Source organism: Schistocerca cancellata, chromosome 2, assembly GCF_023864275.1.
Source record: "Schistocerca cancellata isolate TAMUIC-IGC-003103 chromosome 2, iqSchCanc2.1, whole genome shotgun sequence".
In the NCBI taxonomy this organism is placed as follows: Eukaryota; Metazoa; Arthropoda; class Insecta; order Orthoptera; family Acrididae; genus Schistocerca; species Schistocerca cancellata.
The window spans coordinates 506,101,713-506,126,107 of NC_064627.1; the positions used below are offsets into that span (position 1 = coordinate 506,101,713).

General features: G+C 42.6%; 1 protein-coding gene across 2 annotated transcripts in view; it reads left to right on the forward strand.

The window, feature by feature from the left end:
- The window catches only part of LOC126146479 (uncharacterized), a 35,804-nt gene extending 12,754 nt beyond the window's left edge, over positions 1-23,050 (forward strand). For both annotated transcript variants that reach the window (XM_049915624.1, XM_049915623.1), the window contains 2 exons: positions 13,557-13,643; positions 22,698-23,050. In XM_049915624.1, coding sequence (XP_049771581.1) covers positions 13,557-13,643; positions 22,698-22,877 — 267 coding nt within the window. In that variant the 3' untranslated portion in view covers positions 22,878-23,050. The remainder of the gene's footprint in view (positions 1-13,556; positions 13,644-22,697) is intronic.
- Positions 23,051-24,395: the final 1,345 nt, after the last annotated feature.

Genomic DNA, 24,395 nt, shown 5'->3' on the forward strand with positions numbered 1-24,395 from the left:
CGACTGGTGCCTTCTGGATTAGCCTCATGATTAGCCTTCTCGCAGAGGCAGAGATTCCAGTGCTGTGAGTTTTGGGCCAAAAACAGCTGATATCTTATGTGCTCAGCATTTGCTGCACCCCAAAGCACCCTAATTATGGTCTCCTTTATCCAGACACGGACATCAACCTCCCGTGGCAGTGGTCACAATGTAGGCTTATCATGGCTGACCGCATTCAGTCGCTCTTTTTCTGAGCTACAGCACTTCCCTTTATTGCCTCTTTTCTCCGCTAGAGCACGTACCCCTCTGTGGTACATCTCTCGGCCACAGCTCTGTCTTGATCTCTCCATCAATTCAAAGGATTCTGTCCCTCTGGAGGCCCTTCGCCACCAATTCTACTGTCTCCTCAGTTCATTCCAGAGTTCAGAAGAGATTTATACTGATGGCTCCATGGTTGCTGGTCACACTGGTTATGCTTGCACCTATGCGAGACACACGGAACTGCATTCCTTGCCAGATGGCTGTAGGGTTTTTACTGCAGAATTGGTAGCCATCTTGCGCGCACTGGACCCTGTCCGCTTCTGCTCAGGACTGTCCTTCACTATCTGTAGTGACTCCTTGAGCAGTTTGCAAGCTATCGGCCAGTGCTTCCCTTGCCACCTGTTGGTTGTAGCTATCCAGGACTCCCTTTCTCTCCTTGATCAATGTGGATTCTCAGTGGTTTTCATTTGGACCCCAGGCCACGTTGGGATCCCTGACATTGAACTTGCAGATCGACTGGCTAAATTGGCTACTAACGGGCCATCTCTTGCTATTGGAATTCCGGAAATAGAGCGTCCCTTGGAATTACGCCGTCAGGTTTTGGGACTTTTGAATGCAGAATGGCACACTCTTTCTTCGCCAAACAAGCTCAGGGTGATAAAGGATTCTACAGCTATGTGGCGGTCCTCCTTAAGGGCCTCTCGAAAAGCCTCTGTCGTTCTTTGCCAGCTCCGCATCAGCTATACTTGGCTTACTCACGGTTATCTCCTCCGTCGTGAGGATCGATGTTGACTGTGGTTCACCTCTTACTGGACTGTCCCGTCTTAGCTGCCCTGCGATGGTCTTTCAGCTTTCCTGACTTGCTACCTTTGGCATTAGCTGATGAGGCCTCAGTGGCTGGTCTAGTTTTACGATTTCCTTGTGATGGGAGTTTTTATCACTTGATTTAAGGGTCTGACCTTCAACCCTATCGGTGGGTGGAGGGGATGGCAGGCCTCCTTGCTCCCCCCTTTGCCTCAATTGGACTGACTTCGACTGGGCTTGGTGGTTCACCCACGCCCTCTGCTTTCCCACTCCGTTCTTTATGGGGTCTGTTTTATCTTGAGTGTCTATCTTGTCTACCTGTGCTTCTTCCTTCATGCCCCTGTCATTAGTCACTTTCTTTCCCTCCTCTCTTCTTCTGCCTTCTTCCTTCCTTCTCTGTCAATAATTTGTCATTTTATAGCCATTGTCGTTCCCTCTTATAGTGTGAGGTTTTATCGGTTTTAGTTATTCCAAGGTCGGAGGGACTGATGACCACATAGTTTGGTCCCTTCTCCAATCCAACCAACCAATCATTTCTCCAGATACCTATGTCACTCTGTTCTTTTTCGCCACTGTCAGTGTGTGCTTTTTATCAGTTGAACCACACTAGGCACATCAGCTTTTGTATGACTGCAAATTCTGAGAAACAGACTCCAACTTCCTCTGCTGGAATGTACAAGATAGTATCATACTGCTGTACTGTCATGGTACCTGGCTCGTAATGTTTCTAGATCTGTCTTGTAGGTCAAAGGAGAACACCTATCTAATTATCTTCTGGGAGCAATTTTTTCTCAGTTCTCAGTGTCTACCAGAACTACCATCTATCTACACTGATTGCTTCAGAATCAGTGACTGATGGAGTTTTGTTTCCATTTACAGCAGTGGCTCTGAAAAACGAACTCCACTGAATGTATATACTGTGTTTACCTCTGAACTTAACAATAATCACTTATCCCTGTGCAACATAAAAACTCAGGAGACTAAGAGCTTCCTGATGTGCTGTGATGCAGTGAGCTGGTTACAAACTGTTGAATAATACTACTCACATAATGTACTTGCACACAAAGTTGTAGCAGTTAGTGGGGATTCAAGATACAATCATACATGTCATATTCATTTAGACACCAAGCCGTGTGAGCATTACATTAAACGAACTGCCTGATCAAAGGACAAGCAAACAACAACAACAACAACAACAACAACAGAACTGATAGACTTAGAACCCCCAGGCGCCTCCCCTCTGTTTGGCGGGTTTGTGCTTGACTACCATGGGGCCCCAGCCTTTGCAGCATCTTTTCCATTCCATACTGCATGTATATCCCCTTGATATTCTTTCTTCCCTACCTTGAGGAACATATCTCGGGTGTTATTGGGAATGTTCCGCATTGTCCATCACTGACACGAGAATAGTCTCACCACTGTTTTTAGTTTCCTTTTCCTTACTTTGTTTACCTTCTCGTATCCTTCCTCGGCTTCTGCGTTTGAGGTTCCTCGCTTTGCACTCCTGAAGGCTGGTCCATGCGTCTGACGTGTGATGGTGACTGGGTAACGCTAATTCCCAGCCCCCGGTCGACAGTTGGGATTCACACGTACCCCCTGGTACATGCCAGGCCCAGGGAGGGGTGATTGCCTGATCTGCTACCTTCCCAAACTGCCAATGGGTCCTTCTGTCACATGTTCTGGAGGTTTGAACAATCACCTAAGGCAGGTGGGCCCCCTTGCGAAGTTGGAAGAAGCACCCCATCGGAGGCACTGGCAATCATAGGGGATTTTCTCGCAATGAGCCAATCATCTTCACAATCAACGTCCATGAAACATAAACAGAATGACGATAACAATTCAAAGACCCTTCCAGTTGCACCACGGTTCCTCATGGTGTCATGTACTGAAGAGAGTCAGTCCTGTAAATCAGTTTATTATTCAGGAAGTTGTTGATGCAATTGCTGGCCCCGTGAAATCCTGCTCTCGTTTATGGAATGGCACTTCTGATTCTCAAGCACAACTGCTTACTGCTTCGCTTCTTCATGGCTATCCTGTTCGTGTCGAGGCCCATAGAACTCTGCATTCTTCCCGTGGTGTTATTTACACTAGGCTGCTTGACAGTCTGACTGAGGCTGAAATCCAAACATACCTCTCTGATCAGGGTGTCATTGCCATCCACCAGGTCATAGAAAAAGGTAGATTCCTCCTTAGTGCCCACACTTTTGATGGAGTGGTGCTTCCATCCCAGATCAAAGCAGGTTATGAAGTTAGCACATTTTGACCGTGAATTCTGACCCCTATGCTCTACTACCAGTGTCAGCATTTCAGCCACACTCGAATGTCGTGTGACATGCAGTAGGATGTGTAACCTGCAGTAGGTATGCAAGCAAGGGCGATTGTTCGTCTCCTCCCCGCTGTATTAACTGCAATGGCGACCATGCTGTCTCCTCTTGAGATTGTCCCATGTATCTCGATGAAGGGGCTGTCTGGGTAAAAGAGAAAGTTCATTACATGGTCACTCGCAAGTTATTGGCTAGTTGCAAACCCTGTGTTCTACCATCTGGCACTTATAGTACTGTTCTCACTACGTCTCACTCCATGAAGGACATGGCCACATAGACATGCAACCTCAGATTCATCTCTGAGGTTGTGAAATTGCCCAGTGTCAAGTTAGCATCACCGTGCCCTCGACCACCTGCACAACAAACCATCAAACTCTCACCTCAAGGGGCGAAGTCACTAGCTAAACAATCAGCAGGCTGAAAAGGACAGAAGGAGTACTCCCCTGAAGACTTCCTACATCCCTCCAGCCAACCAACACCCGAGTTTTCCTCTGTTAACCAGAAAGGCTCGAAGAAGTCCAACAAAGGCAAACGGTTTTCTCCTTCGCTGACTCGAAGATCCTCTCTGACAATGTCACCTGGCCGGCCTTCGTGTCGTCCGTACAAACCGCCAACTGTTTTTCTGCTGTGTGCCCTGTAGCAGCGAGACTTCACAGGCTGGCACTCGGCAGCTGCCGAGGTGACACCCCTTATTTTTTCCTCATTATGACTCTCTTCAAATGGAACGTTTGCGACCTTCAGTCCAACAAAGAGGACTTACAGCTGCTTCTAGAATCGCAGTGCCCCCTTGTACTCTGCCTTCAGGAAACTAAAATGGTGTCCTCACGACTGCTTTGAACTTTTGCATTTCTTCCTGGTCCATTTTGACTTTCCCCATGAGTTAGGCATTCCATCTCATGGGGAAGTCGTGCTGCTCATACAGGATGATGTTCATAGTAAACCCATGTCCCTGGCTAACAGTCTTCAAGCTTTCGCAGTTCGCCTTTTCCTTCCTCACCTGATGTTTTCCCTTTGTACCATTTATGCCCCTCCATCATTCGATATTACCAGGGCAGACTTCCAGCTTATTGGGCAGCTGCCTCACCCATTTCAGCTGCTCTGTGGCTTTAAAGCACACCTTCCCCTTTAGGATTCTCCCAGAACCCGTCAGAGAAGTGTCCTCTTAGCTGACCTCCTTAATCAACTTAACCTCTTCTGCCTTAAACACAGGAGCACCCACAATCCTTTCTGCCTTCTCACACACCTATTCCCATTTGGACCTATCCTTCTGCTATGCCCAACCAGACCATCGTCCCAAGTGGTCCATTCTTTCTGACACTACTAGAGTGACCATTTCCCATGTGCTATCCGTTTGCTGACACCTACCCCCTCTATGAGCCCACCCAAATGGCAGATTACTAAGGCTGACTGGTGGCTTTACTCTTCCCTGGTGAAATTCGACGTGCACAGTTTCCCGAGTTGTGATGACCTGGTGGACTATTTCAGAAACCTTATCCTTACTGCTGCAGAACGTTCTATTCCCTGCACTTCTTCTTTACAGCACCGTGTCCGGTCCCTTGGTGGACTGAGGCATGCCGTGATGCAATTCACACGTGGAGACGTGCTTCTGCATTTTTAACCATCATCCTACTATGGCAAACTGCATTAATTATGGACAGATGTGTACGCAGTGTTGTCGTGTTATTTGGGATACCAAAAAAGCTAGCTGGATTTCATTCGCTAGTTCTTTTAACAGTTCCAGTCCCTCCTCTGCATGTGGGTCAACCTCTGATGGCTCTCTGGGACCAAGATCCATTCCCCTATTTCCAGCCTGACAGTAGCAGATGATGTCATTGTGGCCCCTATTGTTATCTCTGACACCTTGGGCTGCCATTTTGCAGAAATTTCGAACTCTTCCCACTAGCACTCTGCCTTACTCCATTGGAAATGAGCCGAGGAGGCTCAGACGATATCCTTCTCTTCTCAGAATCGTGAGTGCTACAATGCCTCCTTTACTATGAGGGGGCTAGATCATGCTCTCACTTCATCCCGAACCTCCGCCCCAGGTCCAGACGCTGTCCACATTCACATGCTGCAGCACCTTTCTTTTGTGGGCAACACTTTCTGCTTAACACATACAACTGCATCTGGGCAGAGGGAACGTTTTCCAGATGCTGGCACAAAGCTACTGTCATACACATACCTAAGCTAAGTAGGGACAAACACCTTCATTCTAGCTACTGCCTCATCTCTCTCACCAGCTCTGTTTGCAAAGTGATGGAACGTATGATTCATGCTCAGCTGGTATGATGGCTTTAGTCTCACAATTTATTATCCACAGCAAAGTGTGGATTTCGAGCGTGCCATTCTGCAGTTGACCATCTAGTCACTTTGTCGATCCAAGTCATGAATGGTTTTCCACGGAAATCCTAGACTGTTTTTCGATTTATAGAAAGCCTAAGACACCTGCTGGAGGACTGGTACCATCTGTACTCTTTACACATGGGGCTTATGTGGCCGCCTGCCCCGGTTCCTTGAGAAATTTTTAGCAGACCGAGTTTTCAAGGTCCATGTGGTTTCTGCCTTACCTGACACCTTTATCCAGGAAAGCAGTGTACCTCATCCGCTTTGCTATCACCACTAACTCTATAATGGTCTGTCTCCCATCAGGCCTCTCCGGCTCCCTTTTTGTTGACGATTTTGCCATCTATTGCAGTTTTCCACAGACCTGTCGCATTGAGCGATGTCTTCAGTGACGTTTCGATTGTCTTTACTCATGGAGCGTCGACAATGGCTTTCGTTTCTCCAATGACAAAACCGTTTGTATGAATTTCTGGCCTCGCACTTGGTTTCTACCATAATCTTTACATCTTGGGCCTGTTGCCCTTCCATTTGTTGAAACTACAAAATTCCTGGGGCTCATGCTCGATAGGAAACTCTCGTGATCTTCCCACGTGTTTTACCTGGCAGTCCACTGTACATGGTCTCTGTGTTCTACATGTCCTCAGTGGTACTTCCTGGGATCCAGATCGAGCTACTCTCTTCTGTTTGTACCGCTCCCTTGTCTGTTTGAAACTAGACTATGGGTGATTTGTTTATGCATCTGCACGTCTTTCCCTCTTACAGTGTCTCAATACTGTCTGCCATTCACTGGTGTCTTTTGCACTAGACCGGTTGAGAGTCTGTATACAGAAGCTGCCGAATTACTGCTGTCCTAGTGCTGTGACTTTCTCCTCAGCAGATATGTATGCAGTTTGTCTGCCATGCATGGCCACTCATCCTATGCCTCCTTCTTTGATGACTCCTTTGATCACCTGTATGGGGTGCATACCTCTTCCCTGTTACCTCCAGGAGTTCGCTTTTGGCTATTGCTTCACCAGTTTAACTTCTCGCTCCCTGCAACTTTTCCAGTGGGTGTAAAACCTTCACCATCTTGGCTTAGTGTGGCAGCCCATTTTCACATTGTTCTTGATTCACTTCCTGAGGACACTAAACCAGTCTTGCTCTATCACCTTCAGTTTCATGAACTTCACGACTATACCTTTGTGTACACTGATGGTTCCCGGACAGACCTTGGTGTCTGGTGTGCCTTCGTCATTGGCGTTTTTCAGTACAGCTTCCACCACACTGCTCCATATGTACAGCAAAACTCTTTGCCCTGTATCAGGCCACTGAGTGCATCCGGCGACACAAGATTTTCAATTGTTATCTGCTCAGACTCTCTCAGCACCCTACAAAGCTTCTGTGTACTGTACAATGCCCATCCCTTAATGCAACAGGGTACTGATGACCTCAGATATTTAGTGCCATAGTGCTCAGAGCCATTTATAATAAGAAAAAAAGAAGAGCCTTAATGCAACAGATCCAAGAAAACCGTCACTTGCTCACTGTTGATGGAGCCACTGTAATTGATATGTGGGTTCCTGGTCTTGTCGGTCTGACAGGAAATGACGCTGCTCATGCTGCTGTCATAGCAGCACTCCTCGTGCCCCAGCCCACTAATTCTTATATTCCCTCTGATGATCTCTTTGTTGCCACCTGCCAGAAGGTGGTGTCATGTTGGCATCACCACTGGTCCTCCCTCCAAGGGAATAAACTCCAGGTAATTAAGCCTCTCCCAGCGGTTTGGACGACCCCCTCTCGGTCCTCCCGCCGCGAGGTGGACATTTTAAATAGGTTGCGTATTGGGCGCTGCCTTTTTAGCCATCGTCGTTAAAGTGGCACTCCCACACCACTTTGTACACATTGCACCCAAGTGTTAACTGTCCGCCATTTCCTGACGGAGTGCCCACTTTTTAATCATTTACATTTCCGCTTGGGACTGCTGTCCGAGTTATCAGCTGTTATAGCAAATTATGGGCGGGTTGTCGACCGTGGTTCACTTTTCATCCATTGCAGCAATATGGAGAAGGCCATTCAAATTTAAGTTGTGGACCTCCATTTCTCTATGGTGTATTCTATAGACCTTTCTCCATGTCCCTGTTTTTAGCTGTCTTCTCTTATGTTGATTGGGATTGACGTGTAGTTGTTTTATAACTTCCCCCTGTCTTAATGTTCTATAGTTTTGACATGGGTGCGTATGACCCAAGTTGTTTTTGTGCCCTAAAACAAAACAAAACAAAAACAGACCTAGAAACCGTGCCACTGTCAGGACCATCAGGACTATGACAAATAAAAGGATGAGAAGAGAGAAAGTGAACGGGAACACCACCCAACAAATGAAGATCGTTTACAGGACCATCACTGTATGGAGGATGTCTCAGAGTGTCTCTCAGAGAAATTCAGTTTTTCTACACAGACTACTCATTGCACCCATGAATTTATTCTGAAAGAAATGAATCTACCCCATTCTGAACGAGGTGCCCCCCATTGACAGTGGCCCATACACTTGAAGAATGCACCACTTTGGCCAACATTAGCAGAGTACTAAAGTTGGAGACTTACACACACACACACACACACACACACACACACACACACACACACACACACACACGCTGACAATAAAGCAAAACTCCCCATCTTTATGAGCTGGTGTAAGGGATGGGCATGGAGGGTGAACCTCTCCCTGCAGTGTCAGCCTGGAGCAGGCTCAGATCGCCACCCCTCCCCCCCTGCCTCCTCCTTTCCCCACCCTAACTCTACCTGCATGCTACACCACCACCACATCTGAAAACCAGCCATCCTACTTATCCTAGGCAGTGGAAATGCTTTAATATTGTCACAACTATTGGTCACCTGTAGAGAAAAACAACCTTTTTTTCCCTTCACACTGTTTATGACATAAGAGAATTACTTACCATCAACAAACCTGAGGCTATAATTGAGCCAAACTGCCTCCTATATCCACTTTCCTGGAAATATAAGTATACAAATTATATAGTTTTCCCTGTCTAGGGTTCAAAATGCAGTGTAATATTCTGGTGCAATAGTCTATAACTGTTTATTGGCAGGCATAACACAGGAAAGGCAAGATATTCAGAAACAAAGTGTAATACTACATTATTAGCAAATCCTGTAATTTATCATAATCTTTTGACTTTTGAGATGTTAACCTGCTTATGCCATTGTTTAATATCAACAGGATTTTAACTTTCGCTGTGTATAGGCAGCTGTTAGTGCTATCTGATATCAGTAAAATGATGTTAAGGCTTAGTGTGAAATAATAGATAAAAATAGCACCAAAGTGGTACATTTGTCACTTCCATACAGCTGTGGTGAAAAATCTTAACCATGTGATAGAGTAATTAGAGATTATAAATGCCAAATTTTGTTGGTTGCATCTCCCTTCAGTCAATATAACTGTCTCCTTTGGCAGTTTGCTGTGCCATATCCTGGCACTTCTTCAGCTTGTACATTTAAGCCAAGTATATTTTATGTTTTAGTAATTGTCTGTTGACATGCTTCATTGAGTACATTTTCCCTGTCATATAATCAGTTGTGATGTGTCCTATAAACTTTTATATGTCGGGCACCCTACTGAAACTAAGTGAGAAAAAAATAGTGCTGTTTCACAGCTATTGGCTCATCTGGTCAAGTTCTGAAAAGCATTAGACACTATACCCAATCACTGACTACTAACAAAGATATAGATACATGAAGTATTGTCATAGATATGTGATTGTCTCAATGAAAATTGACTAGTAGAACCCAGTATGGTATACTGGACGCTGAATGTTCTTCAGAAACAAAAGGAGGACTGGATACGTCTGAAGGAAGTGTAATAGTATCTATAATGTCCTCACTATATGTGAAGAATTTATCAGATAGGTCCAGCAGCACTATAAGATTATTGCTGACAATGCTGTTTTCTGTAGAAAAGGATTGTCGTCTGACAGTCGTAAGGAAATGGAGGAAAATTTGGACAAAATTTTTGCTTGGTATACTGAATGAATGGCAGCTCTCTCTAAATATAGATGGATGCAAGATATCACTTATAATAGAGGGAACTCAGTAATATCAGATTATGAGTAAGATCTTGAGCAATATTTATGGGCAGTACCAACAAGCATTGTGAAGTGGGGTGATCGCGTAACATTTCTATTAAGGAAGGCAAATGGAAAACTTGGATTTATTGGAACAGTTCTGGTTTGTTAGTTTAATGTTCCATAGATCACTTTGCATGATAGATCTTACTGATGTGGAATGAGTCATTTTACATCCACATTGCAAATTAATTTGTACCTATGGCTATATTCTGGTCATTTCTAAGGGTGTTTTTCCAAAAAGAAAAAAAAGATATAAAAATGTTGTGAGTTAATAAGTCCTAGCAACCACCTTTTATAAGTTACAGTAATAGAAATTATTGTACAGAATAGGAGTTGTACAGCAGAAACGTTCTCAGTTTTTCACACTTTACTTTGCTATCAGTCAGACATTTTATATCACTAGGCAAGTGATCAAAAATTGTTGTTGCAGCATTTTGCACCCTTTCTGTCCTAAAGACAACCTAAATGTGGAGTAATAAACGTCATTGTTCCTTCTGATATTGTAATTGTGTGCATCATTGTTCTTTTTCAACTGTAGTGGACTATTTATAACAACCTTCATGAAGGAATAAATACACTGTGAAGCAGTAGTCAGAATGCCCAACTCCTTAAACAGATATCTACAAGATGATTGTAGGTGATCACCACATATTCTTATGGTACATTTTTATTCAATGAAGACTTTTTTCCTTAAAAATGAGGTACCCCAGAGCATCATTCCATATGTCAGCTTAGTGATTTGTCTCTACCTAAGGTTATCAATGATTCTAAGCACAAATATGGCTGAACTATGTTGTTTTAGGAGTTCTGAAATGTGCTTTTTCCAGTTTAAATTCTCATCAATATGGATACCTAAGAATTTCGATGTTTCCAAACCAATATATCATTTCCTCGTTGTGTGCTACACTTATCACTTGTGTAATACCCCTAGATGTGCAGAACTGAATATGTTGTGTCTTTTTAAAATTGAGGATGAGACCATTCACATAATACTAGTCAACGGTACTTTTAAGAATTTCGTTTATCATTTCTTTTGTGTGTGTATGTGTAGTGCAACTGTAAAGGAAATAACATAGAAGATGCTGTTTTTATCTTTTTAGAGTATTGTTCCAGTGTTCAGAGTCCTCGTCAAGTAGATGTGACAACAGATATCAAATGAATTCATAGAGATACTTATAAGATCAGAGAGATCAGTGTAGTCTAAGAAACTGTGACAAATTATCAGGGAACTTAAAGAGAAATCTTTGGAAGAAAGGTGATGCAGTTTATATGAAAACATGGTAGATTTAAAAAATGTGTAGTCAAAGAAGACTTTAGACTATTTTGCTGCCACCATCACACAGATCCTGCAGGGATCATGAGAACCAAGCAAGAAGTTATAGGTCACACTCTGAGACACAGAGAGAGTCATTTTTCTCTTACACAATGTGTGATTGGAACAGGACAGAAAGTTATTGAAATTAAATCTCTCTTGCATTTTGTTGACATTTGATAACAAACTGTAAATTTACATACAATTTCAAGGAAACCACTCGCTTATGCATGATGATGCCATCTGGCAACACACACAGTCTAGCTACAGTGAGCTAGGTTGTGTTTAGCATAATTATGTTGGCAGAAACAATCCAGAGTTGATCATCTTTGCTGTAAATAGAGTGTACATAAACAAACACGAAAGCAGCTGAAATAGAGAATTATTTATGCCACTAAGATCACATCTAGTTAGTTTTGTAAGGTATGTAACATGATGCTTAGTATTAGCACAGATTATGTTTCCATTTCTCTGCGACAAAATGATTAATAACTAATCAATATTTTTGGATGGCAACAAACCTAAGTTATTGAGTTAATCAAAATTTATTCAAAATTGTTATGTTCAACCTGGATCATAATTTTTGCGCGTTAGGCCCTGCCTCCCCAGATGTTTCTTTCATTGAAACTGGTTTCCTAAAAAAAAGTCATGCAATATAGGGTTAATATGAAGACCCTCCTCTATACTTAGTACTGTGGCTTTCCAAATATATATTTAGATTTATCAGATGGGCCTTTTTTATCTGGTTTCATTTTATTTTTGATTCTCTGCTTGATTATGCCTATTTACCTCTCCCAGCTCCCATCATTGCCCAATCCTCATCCCTACCCTTTCTCCAGTTCCCTGCATCCCATTCTCCCCTCCCACACTTCGCCCACCCCCCTCCTGCCTCCTGCCCCTGCTTAGGCCACTGCCAGAGGGGTCACAGCTCTTTTGTGGGTACATGTGTGGCATGCACAGGTCCCTGAGCTATTGCAGCCTTTCTTGTTCTGGGTTGCTTTATCTTCCCCTTCCTTCTTCCTCCCTGTCCTTAATCCTTTCCCTTTGCCCCTTTCTTTCCCTCTCTAGGTGTTATTTATGTTCACCCGGCTGTCCTCCTGACTTTGTTTTGTCTGAAGGTTTTGGTTTGCTTGCTTTTCCTCCTCCTTGTTGGCTTTTCTTTTTTGGTCCTCCTTAGGGGCTTGACCTCCATCTCTATATTTTAAATCTATAGTGTGAACCAGATGCAGAATAACTCCCTTCCTTGTGTATTTGCCATGGGTCTCCCTCTCCCAGCTCCTCTTGGAAGAATTCCACTGTCTTATGCCATCTACACATTGGTCATACCAGACCCCACAGTGTGGCTGTGGAGCCATGCTGGCAGTATCCCATATATTGGTGGAATGTCTCTAGGCCTTTGTACCAAGTATAGCTTTCCAGATTTCTTGTCTTTATATTAGCAGACAATTCATGGATGCTTGAATTGGACCTGTTTCCTACATGAAAGTAGTGTTCATTTTCAGTTATAAGGTTTTGCCTTACTCATGTTGTAGGGGCAGGGTGGTTGTGGTTGGGGCCTCTCTTCGTGTTTTCTGGCAGTAGTGCTCATGACCACTCCGCCTTGCAAAGATTGCTCTTATTCCTCTGTTTTCTGGTTTTTAGATTTGGCCTACCCTATTGTGTGTGTTTTTGCTTTCTCGCTTCATAGGTTGACCCCTCTGATCAGATCCACCCACTTTTAGCAGAAAGCATTACCTTACGCTTGTAACTTTTGAATCGCCATTTAGTCCCATAACCCCCCCTCCCTCCAACCAACCTGCTTAGGCCACCCACTTGTCCCTGTTTAGGCTGACACCCCCACCCCACTCCCTCCAACCCCCACCTCCCACAATAAGACAGTTAGACATAGAGGAGGTGGCCTAAATAGGGATGGGTCCCTAATTAGGCCACCCTCTGTCTCTCTGTCTTATTGTTTGACAGTGGAAAATCCAGGGACAGTCTTTTTGCTGTGCCTATCTGTGACTCAGCAGCTCCGCTATATGGTGAATAGTAACTATCTTTGTGTTTATTTGTCATGTGGCACAATGTGTTCTTTAATACAGGCAAAAAGCAACCTGGCAGCTACATAGAAGGTCACGTGTCACCGACTAGTTGATGCTATTGAGCATAAAAAAAGTACTTGTCGTGCTGTTACTCATCCTTTAGTCAGGATGCATATTTTGTAAGGCAGTGTACGACTACTACACAATAATTTTTGCATTGGTTTATACTTTAAAAACTTACCCACTGTTAAAGTAATACTTATGTTTCACATCAACATCTACTTTGACTACTTATGTTGTGTGATGCCTGTTGGATACCCCGAGAAAAATATGTCTAGTTTCGCAACCGTCAATCATATGTTTTATTCATAATTCCATTAAATTGTAGGCACAGAAGGCAAATAACACGATAGCTGCTGTGGAGTGGAGATTGGCAGAAATTGCAAGACCGCGTCTTGGCACATGTGATGTAAATGTAAGTGTACCTCAATATATAACAAGTGCAGTCTTCTGTGCTGACAATTAGTGTTATTTAGTGCATTAAATCTTAATCTTAAGCTTACTGTTTCACTGATTAATTGTATTGTGAATGCAGATCCCCATGTAGTGCTCTTTGTTAAGAATTTCTAATTGGAATAATAGAGAATTATTGTGCAGGTGGTTTGATGAACCCTCTGCCAGGCACTTAAGTGTGACTTGTGGAGTATCCATGTAGATTTAGATTTAGATGTAGATGGTAATGTTTGGTATGTAGTTAGGATGAGCCACCTTAAGTCTGCAAACATAATTTTTTTGTAATATTTATATTGAGCTATAAGCCAAATGGATTGTGATAAGGTCGTGGTTGTTTTTTCTGTACAGGGAATGTACTTCTGATATTTTGGATATTGTTTGGTGTATGCTAGATTATACAGCAATTATATATATAGTGTGATACCAAATCATTATCTCTTCTCTACACGGAAACTTAAGGTGCACTGTATGCAGCCAGTTCTACTTTCTGGGATCTGTCGCACCTGCTCTCTTACAATCCTCCACTTATCACAATACAAAGTTCTGTTAGCCTTTCAGTGACCAAACCACAATCATCTGCTTACACTACGAAAAAAGTTATATTCACTTTTCAATGACAGCACCGTATTGTATTTATATAACTGATTTATTTTACACTTTTGCCTAAAATATTTAATTGATGTTTGGTAGTTACAAAAATGTTAAATTCATAGTGTTGCAAAATCATAAAGTACCTAGACTAGAAGCTATTTGGACACTGGTACAACTTGGACAGAGCTGCGGAAACAGGTTTTGAATGTACCTGTAACTAGATGATGTTACTCAATGAAATGTCAATATTATACTACTCACCATATAGTGTAGATGAGGGTCACAGATAGGCACAAAAAAAAGACTACTAAACGTGTAAACTTTTGCAGCTAGAAGGCTTTCTTCTGAAATAGACAACACATTCACACAAATGCAGCTCACATGCACATGACCAGTGTCTCTGGCTGCCGGGCCGGACTGCAAGCGACTGCACGTGATGGAAGAGGCAGTCTGGGTTGTGGGGGTAAGGAAGAGGCTGGGGCAGGGATGGCAAGGGGGGGGGGGCAGGGTGTGGGTGGGGGATGGTAAAGTGCTGTTCATGGGAGCATATAGGGACGAGGTAGAGAGAGGGTAGGGCAGTTAGGTGCAGTCAGGAGGTTAGATGGAGAGCGGGGGAGGAGAGGGGAGGGAGTGGAGTGGAGGAGGAGAGAAGTAAACACTGTTGGTGCACTTGCAGAATAGAAGGCTGTGGACTGGGAGAAGGAAAGGGGATAAGTGGGTGAAGGACAATGACTAATAGAAGTTGAGGCCAGAAAGGTTAAGTGAATGCAGGATATATTGCAGGAAGAGTTCCCATGTGCGCAATTCAGAAAAGCTGGTGTTGGTAGGAAGGATTCAGATGGCACAGGGTGTGAAGCAGTCATTAAAATGAAGAACATTGTGTTGGGCAGCTTGCTTAGACATGGGTTGGTCCAACTGTTTCTCAGCCACAGTTTGTCCGTGGCCATTCAAGCGGACAGACAGCTTTTTGGTTGTCAATCTCACATAGAACGATGCACAGTGGTTGCAGCTTAGCTCGTAGAACATGTGACTGGTTTCACAGGTAACCCTGGCTTTGATAGGATATGTGATGCTTGTGACCAGACTGCGTAGATGGTGGTGAGAGGGTGTATGGGACAGGTGTTGCATCTAGGTCTGTTACAGGGATAGGAGACATGAGGCTAGATGTTCGGAGCAGGGGTTGTTGTGTAGGAATAGACAAGGATATTGTGTAGTTTTGGTGGGTGATGGAATACCACTGTGGCTGGGGTGGGGAGGTTAGTGGGTTGGACATTTCTCATTTAAGGGCACGACAAGAGGTAGTCAAAACCCTAGTGAAGAATGTGGTTCAGATGCTCCATTCCTGGATGGTACTGAGTCAGGTGGGGAATGCTCCTCTGTGGCTGGAAGGTGAGATTCGTAAAGTGGTGGGTGACCAGAGAAATAAGGCATGGGAGATATGTTTCTGTACGAGGTTGGGAGCATAATTACAGTCTGCGTAGGCCTCAGTGAGATCCTTGATATATTTGGAGAAGGATTGCTTGTCACTACAGATGGAACGGCCATGGTTGGATGGGCTGTATGGAAGGGACTTCTTGGTATGGAATGGGAGGCAGCTATTGATGTGGAGGTGTTGCTTGTGGTTTGGTAGGTTTGATATGGGTGGAGGTACTGATGTAGCATCTTTGAGGTGGAGATCAACATCAAGGAAGGTGGCTTGTTGGGTTGAGGAGGATTAGGTGTAGTGAATGGGTGAGAAGGTGGTGAGGTTCTGGAGGACTGTGGATGGTGTGTCCTCACTCTTAATCCAGGTCACAAAGAAATCATCAATAAATCTGAACCAGGTGTGGGGTTTGGTGTTCTTGGTGGTTTGAAAGCATTCCTTTAGATGGCCCATGAATAGGTTGGCAAAGGATGGTGCCATGTGGAGGCCCCTTGCTGTACCCTGGATTTGTTTGTAGGTGATGCCTTCAAAGGAAAAGTAATTTGGGTAAGGATATAGTTTGTCATGGTGACCAGTAAGGAGGCTGTAGATTTGGAATCAATTGGGTGTTGGGAAAAGTAATGTTCAATAGTAGCTAGGCCGTGGTTATTAGGGACATTAGTGGAAGGCAGGTGGCATCAACAGTGGTGATCAGGGCACCGTGTGGTAAAGGAGCAGAAACTTTGGAGAGCCGGTGGAGGAATGGTTGGTATCTTTTATAGAGGAGAGTAGATTGCAGCTAATAGGCTTAAGGTGTTGATCTAAGAGAGCAGATATTCTCTGAATGGGGGACTGTAACCGGCCTAAATGGCATGTCCTAAGTGGTTGTGTTTATGGACCTGAGGGAGCATGGAGAGGGTAGGAGTGCAGGGAGTGGTTGGGGTGAGAGGGGTTGGAGGGTGGGGAGACAGAGAGAGACACTGACTCTTAACTCTTGGGAGAAGTTCTGGGTTGTCCCTAAGGATTTGAAGAGATACTAGAGGTCCTGCTGGATTTCTGGAATGGTGTCACTCTGGTGGGGTTGTAGTGGATGAATCTGACAGCTAGCAGACATTATCATTCAGAATATTCAAAACGATGTTAAGTTCTCTTTGTACAAGCACCATATCAGTTTATCACTCTGTGGGGATAGTACTGACCCATACCAGTTGTCACCATTTAATAAATCAAACCTACAAATTCCTATTATACAAGAAAATAAATTATACTGCAATAACCTTAATCTAGAAACCTATTATTGGATTGACACAATCAGTAAATTAATAAATCATTAAAGTTTTAGTAGAGTCACAAGACCATGTCCCCACAGGATTTCCAAATTACATTTTACTTTTACTGTTATTACAAATGTCTACTTATGTAAGCACTGATTCAATATTTTTCACTCGTTCATGAATGAAATGATGCAAGATTTTGTAACAACTGGTATTGATATTGTGGTGGTTTATTTCACAACATTACATGGAATTACAGGATTTTGTAGCTTGAAGATTTCGCAGTCATTCTCATGTCAGTAAAATAGCATTGTTTGAATATTTACGTACTTAGCACATCCAGCTTTGCTTAAAAGACTTGCATTAATACCCCAAATTTATTACTAGCCTGGCCAGGAACTACATTGACTTATCTATCAAAGTACTCCCCCCTCCTCCTGCAGGTCCGGGAGTTAGAATAGGCCCTAGGTATCCCTGCTTGTTACAAGAGGTGACTAAACGGAGTCTCACACTTTTTGGTCCTATAAGTTCTGGTCCCATTTTGTGGTTTGACCTGCCACTTTCCAAATTCTACAGAAAAGCGGGCCATAAGGGGAAGGATGCCTTATGTGGTGCACAAGTTATCGATAGTGCCCTTAGATTCAATCTTCTGGACCTCTTGTCATGATGATGCATCTTCACCTGCAATTCAACTATTTTGGCAAGAACACTTTCTGGGGTATGTCATCTTCTTCTGTTGTCTCCTGTCCGCTTTTGCCCCCCATGACAGCATTGGATTTCTCTGCACCCAGTATCCAGCATGGTAGCCAGTCTGTTGTGGTGAGGCCGTTATGTGCCCCCTGACAACACAGGGATCGCAGTGCTGATGCCTGAGCTGTAAACTCCCCATGTATGCCAAGGAGTAGATACTTGTCTTCCTGGAGCATCAGGACTCCTGGCAACAGCCTTCATGCCAGGTGGCCTTTGCTGTAGCTGGGTGGTGCCTGTCAGAGAGCCCCTGATCGGAGTGGGTGGCATGAGGGTGGATGACCTGCAATGAAGCGGACTAAGTCATCTCTTGCTGGTGACTGTACGGTGCCAGCAGTCTCCAAGAAGGGCGAGATCGAGAGCAATGCTGACAGATATGACTCTAAATCATTTCCCTCCACTGCTACACCATGGGAGGAACATAGGGCTACTGAAAGTAGAGAGCCATATTCGCCTCAGTATTTAGTATGTAGCAGAATGGAGGGGGACTCCTTTCTACCTATGAATCCTCAGTTTTATGTTGAACATCTTGAGAATAAGTTTGGGGAAGTGACAGCACTGTCCAAGATAAGCGGTGCACTCTTGATTCAGACAACATCCCCAGCCCAGTCCTGGGTTCAAATGCATGTAGAATTGTAGGGGAAGGTGAAGTAAAGTGGCCATTCTTAGGGAAATTGAATTTTCACCAAACCATGGTTATGGACATAATATTTCACTTGCACAGTTTGAATTTATGGATTAGAAGGTATCAAATCAAATATTCTTCAGTTAAAAAGAAAATAATATAAAGGCACTCTAAATGCATTTTTGTGAAGGTTTACATAGCGATCACTTTTCCATCCTAAGAAGAGAATGCAGCCAGTTCCATTGTAACAGGATCCCATGTTTGTTGTTCTGATTTCCAGACATAAGTCTAGGCATCTTGGTGGTCTGGTATCTGAAACAATATCAGATGGCTGCAGCACACAATTTTTAATCAGATTGTTTATTAAATCAAATACAACAGAAGAGAGATGGTTTTAAATAACATTAATTCAAAGTTGTTACAAAGGGATTTAGTGATGAAAAGTAGCTTTGTGTGTAAAACAGATATAGAAACCAGTCTGATCGGTAGTATTGTGGAAGGTTTGGAAATAGCTAACTCTTATTGGAGTAAACACCTCGGGCCCTTTTCCTGGCTAGGAGTGTAGCCCCTTTTGCCTATCAGATGCCACCTCAGCATTAGTATTTCACAGATGAAACTATCAAACAGAAAGAAATGACAAGGAACAAAATTTGTAGGCCAAAAGATGGTGTTTAAAAAAAAAAAAAAAAAAAGTATTTCTTTAAGTATAGGTGAGCTAAGAATAATATTACAGATGACCAGTACAAGAGCCTTTAGTCATGGTGATAGTCATGTGTAACACAGTGGTGAGGATATGTTAGATGCTCAAAGGCATTACTAAAACATTACTGCCAAGTAAAGCATTATCTTCCACAAATTGCTGATAGCCAGGTGAACCAGCCAATATTTGCTGACACGAGCTCACCCCACAGTGTCAGCACGGCAGCAGCAGCTCACACAGTAGTTGCTATGTCATGAAAGATTGTCACCTGTAACACTGCAAACACAGCAGCTCTGCTAATAGATTTCCACGACATTCTAGTGCATGCAGAGACAATGGCCAGGAAAGATGCCCATCAGCTCTGCAGTGTGTAGTTGTAGTCATGAAGAATCATGTCATGGCCTCTCTGCAAAAGAATGGTCCATGACGCTGGAGTCTGATAATAGCTGCAGTCAGTGTGGCAACAATTACTGAACTTCCCAGGAACGATGGTGGTTGATCAGCTTGACAGAAACCATCAGGGCATGACGCTGGAAGGCACCAAAGTCTTCCCATCAGTGAAGGTCAGGATGAGGCAGCAGCAGAGCCATTCAGATCTGGTTGGCAGAGGCATCTTAGGTTGTAGTCATCCAAGTAGAAACACGTTCAATCTCACAATTGATTGGCTGCAATACTGAGGATCTAACTGTACAAGTCCAGGAATTTTTACCTGTCGGGCAACACCAATGAAGATATTTATTTTTGCAGCAACAGTATGCTGTAAAGCCATTATTGTATCCAATTATTGTTGCTTCGTTGTGCATGGTCACCAGACTGATGTTAGTGTGTCAATTGACTCTGCAGTGTGCCCATACTATAAACAATATCAGCTGTTCTTCTGCAGTAGCGTTCCAACGGAGGTATTGTACACTTGCCTTCCTTGACTTCCACTCTGGCTGTCGCGCTCTCCAGGTAAAAGACCAACAAGTTTTAATATATATGCTTTGTCCTGGTTTGTGCACCTTCCTTTTATCACATTCATTTAACTTCAGTGCCCATCTTGTTAACCTATTGGGAGGACCTTTGAAACCTAACTACCACTTTAATACATTGTGATCCATCACTACTTTCAAACTTTAGATCTTTAGATCTTTCAAATAACAATCGAAGTAAGAATTGCCATAGGTAACTGCTAACATTTTCTTCTCTGTAGTGGAATAATTTCTCTTAGTTTCGTTCAGTTGTCTGGATGGGTATGCTACTGGACGTTTCTTTTTATCGATACTCTGGCTGAGAATGCATCCCACTGTCACAGTGCTTGCATCACAGGTCAGAATGAATTCATTTTCAAAGTTGGTAAATAGTAAAACTGAATCCGATGACAGTGCCTATTTCAAGGTGTCAGATGCTGTCAGGCAGTCAGTAGGCCATTCAGAGTTTGCTCCTTTTCTTAATAAATGGTTCAAAGGCATGGCTATCTGGGCAGAATCCATTACAAATTTTTCTATAATGGTTACAAAGCCCTACCATGGTGGTAGATCAGCTCACCAGGGAACAACAGTGAGGCCTGCAGCGGCGTAACGTTGGAAGGCACCAAAGTCTTTCCATCAGTGAAAGTCAGGATGAGGTTGCAGCAGCTCTTGACAGCAGACCCCATCAGCTATAGTTGGTGGTGGCATTATAGGTAGTAGTCGTTTCAGTAGGCTGTGGATGGAGCATCACAGTGCCCACTTCTGAACTGGTTAGCTGCAAGACTGAGGTTCTAGCTGTACAAGTCAGGATATTTGTACTTGTTGGGCTATGCCACTGACATTACCCTTCAGCACCGATGACAGAATGTGCCCCAGTTTTCTGAGCTTGTCAGCACTCTGCATCATGCTGCAGTGTCACAACTCTTTCTTTCAGGCCTTCAGCCTGTTTATTTCTACAGTGTCAGTGTGCTGCAAAGCCATTATTGCATCAGACTTAGGCATTGTTGCTTCATCGTGCATGGTCACTAGAATGACGTTATGTTCTCTTCTCATTGAGATTGTTCATTCTGATGCATCGGCATCTTGGTCGTGTGGCTCAGGTGAAATGCAGGCAATTGACTTGGTGCTGTGCCCGTACTACATGCAATATTGGTTGTTCTTCCAGGTTAATATTGGTTGTTCTTCCGGGTTAGCTTTCTCATGTAGGCATTGTGCATTTACCTGTCTTGATTTCCTCTCTGGCTCTGGCACTGTACAGGGAAAATGTTAGCAAATTTTAATATCTACCTGGAATATGATTCTAGGATGCAACAATACTAATGACTTCCCATACATCAAGCAACTGAAAATCAGAAAAGTTTTAGCTAAAAAATTATGGAACATCCATATTCTATCAAACTCACTGACAACTAGGATTGTGTGTATTAGTAGTAGTTTGACCAATTCTGGGCAGGCAGCAGCACTGTTCAGGGCAACTTTTCACACCCTGACCACTTCACTCAACCTTACTCAATAATTTTTAAAGTGCAATATCTTGAGAAGCAATAAAAATGTTTCTACATTTTTTCTCTTTACTTAAAAGGCCACTCTTGTAACCTTTATCTACTTTTTCTGGACAAATTAAAGTGTTATATTATAAGCTAGTGCCTGTGTTAGTTCCTTTTATCTTTATATCATTCTGCTGATGCTTGAGAAGTAGATTTTTCATATCTTTATTATGTTTGAAGCAAGGTCAATGTTTGTAATGAACAAATAGCTCTCAGCACAATGGATTAATGAAGATACTCCTACTGTATTCTTTACAACACAGGATACACAATGCAAACACCCCAATGGAGCTGTTTGTTTCAGGTTTCAGATGCTGCCTTTTGCCTTTTTTTATTTATACATCTGATACTTTATTAACCAAATTACCTCGTCATTGATACAAGAATACCCTCACCCTCCCCCCCCCCCAACCCCCCCAAGTGTTATGTCACTACTGTTGGCTGTAAGAGTGGGCGCTCACCTCTGAACCACTACTGAAAAAAGAAAAGGAAATCAATGTCCAATAGATTCTATAAGTAAGAGCTGGGTTAAATATCAGTGGATCAGTGTGCTGCAATTGTTGTCATATATTAATTTATTTTGGTCACCTAATAAGGATGAATAGAGTAAAAACTACTTTTCTTAGAAAGGGTGGGCAGGAGGCTGGTAGACACTAAGTAGGAATTGTATTATTTTTTTCATGTTTCCATAGACGCATAAGAAAATGATGTTAAATACTGTATTCTAATTGATGTATGGAATTGTTTTAACTTACCTCTATTTGCTTCGGTAAATTTAGAATTGGTCAATGAGTGCTGAATGGCATCAGACAGAAGGTTGCTTTGTCCCCCCTCCCCGCAGAAACTAACCCGGAGGAGTGAAAAAGTGACGTGGTGGTAATAAAGAACTTTGTCTAGAAACAGACTTTGTACTTGCTATTTGCCTCTGGAAGCTAGATATGAATTATCTGCACTTTGCTTTGATGCTTGCTAGTGTTACCACTCAGTGAAGAAAGCTCAAATTAGAAGGGATGAACACACAAATGATTTTTTAAAATTTGGATGTGGTGCTAATAGTCTAGTTTTTATGTTTCATTACATATGTTTTATTTTTTTACGTATTTTCATGTTTTAATTTTTGTTGTGTTCTGTTTTTTAAGTGCAGTATTATTAAAAGCCATTCTTATTTTGTAATCCACAGGTGAGAACATTTGCCGAAATATCTCAACTGAAAAAGGAGAGAACTGATTTAGCTACACGTAAACACAACTTAGATGTTGCACAAAATAAGATCAAAGACAGTGTTTTAGCTATCAGTCAGAAAGTAAAGAGAAAAGTTCTTGATATTGAAAGAATAGTAGGCATTAAGAAGAATGAATAGTGAAGACATTGTTGCTGCCCTCACAATGTCAACAAACTGTTCCTTTTGCGAAGAGTGATGTAAATGACTACTTCATTCAGTGTTACTGCTGCTGCTGCTGCTGCCACTGTAGTCATAAGTGCCATCCATGTAACTCTTTGTATTCGAATAAATATTATATATGATGGGCTTTTAAAAAATGTTTTTTGTGCGTTACAAAAGCAGCCTCCTCCTTAAATGATATTTAGGGTCTAAATCTAAGTACTAAGTATCCATGTAAAATAAAATGTATATTAATCCAGTTGTCTTAACCTCTGCACTATTTCACATGTTTCATAAATTTCACTGTAGCTTAACATAGGTACAGTCTTTTAAGAAATCCATCCATTTTGTAATTTCTCCTGTTAGGCAAGCTGATGTGATGGTAAAACGTCGTACGCACAATTGTTTGTATAAATTGAAATGCCAGGAAAGAGGCATGCAAATTAAGTGAACTTGCAGAACTTCCAATTAGTGTACGGCATGTAAATGATAAGTATAACAGCAAAAACACTTGTGGGGAGAGGATCACTCTTTGAATGACCAGTGCAGTATAACAATGGACAATGGAGCAGTGTTGTGTGGCACTGTGCTCTCTTACTCCCTCCTCCTCTCTTCTGGACTCCTTTCGCGTTCTTTCCATTTCCAGCATCATGAATAGTGTGTAAATTCATTCCTTGCTCAGGAGCCCTTGGTGTTAAGTCAAAGCTATATCTGGGCGTAATAGGCTTGTTAGTAGACTAAGCACACTAACTGGTATTTACTCATCTCTTCAGTTTGGTTGTGCCCAAGTTTGAATGTGCCTGCCACACTATAGAAGCAGTTGAATGACAATAATCAACAAATATATGATTCTGTACTGCCTTAGGTCACTGTTACATATCATATGCAGTTCAAGCCGGAAAATCGTTAATGATTTAATCATTGACAATTGTACCTGGCTAATTGTACAGCATATCAAGGTGTCCTCTCTTCAGTTCACTCCAGTAGTAGTACTCTGATTAGACAAATGCTTCAGCACAGATTGCAAGCCTTCATCTCTTCACAGATGACAAACTCTATCTCTACTGGATTGCCCAGTTTTATGACAAGTTATGTTGTAATTGCATTTCGGATATTGTTAGTTCGAGACTTGCCATTGACATTCTAATGTACCCACCTATGTACAGTCACTTATATAGCCAATTAATATAAATTATCATATTTGCGTGTAATGTTAAGACAGGAGGAATATACAGAAAATAGCATTGGTGCTGCTTGTTGAATCCAGTGTTGGCAGGTACAGATAGGTTTCCCATGGCATCAAAATATGGCTGTTTTTAAGACTAGTGGGAATTTTAAATCAAACACAGGACATTTTGATATTAATGTAGAGTATAAGATGCACCTCAGTTTTGGAGGCAATTTTTTGAAGAAAAAAGTACATCTTACAGTCCATAAAATACAGTATCCCCTTTCTGCCTTCCTAAGAGGTCTTCATGCTCTCATTATTTCAGGTGT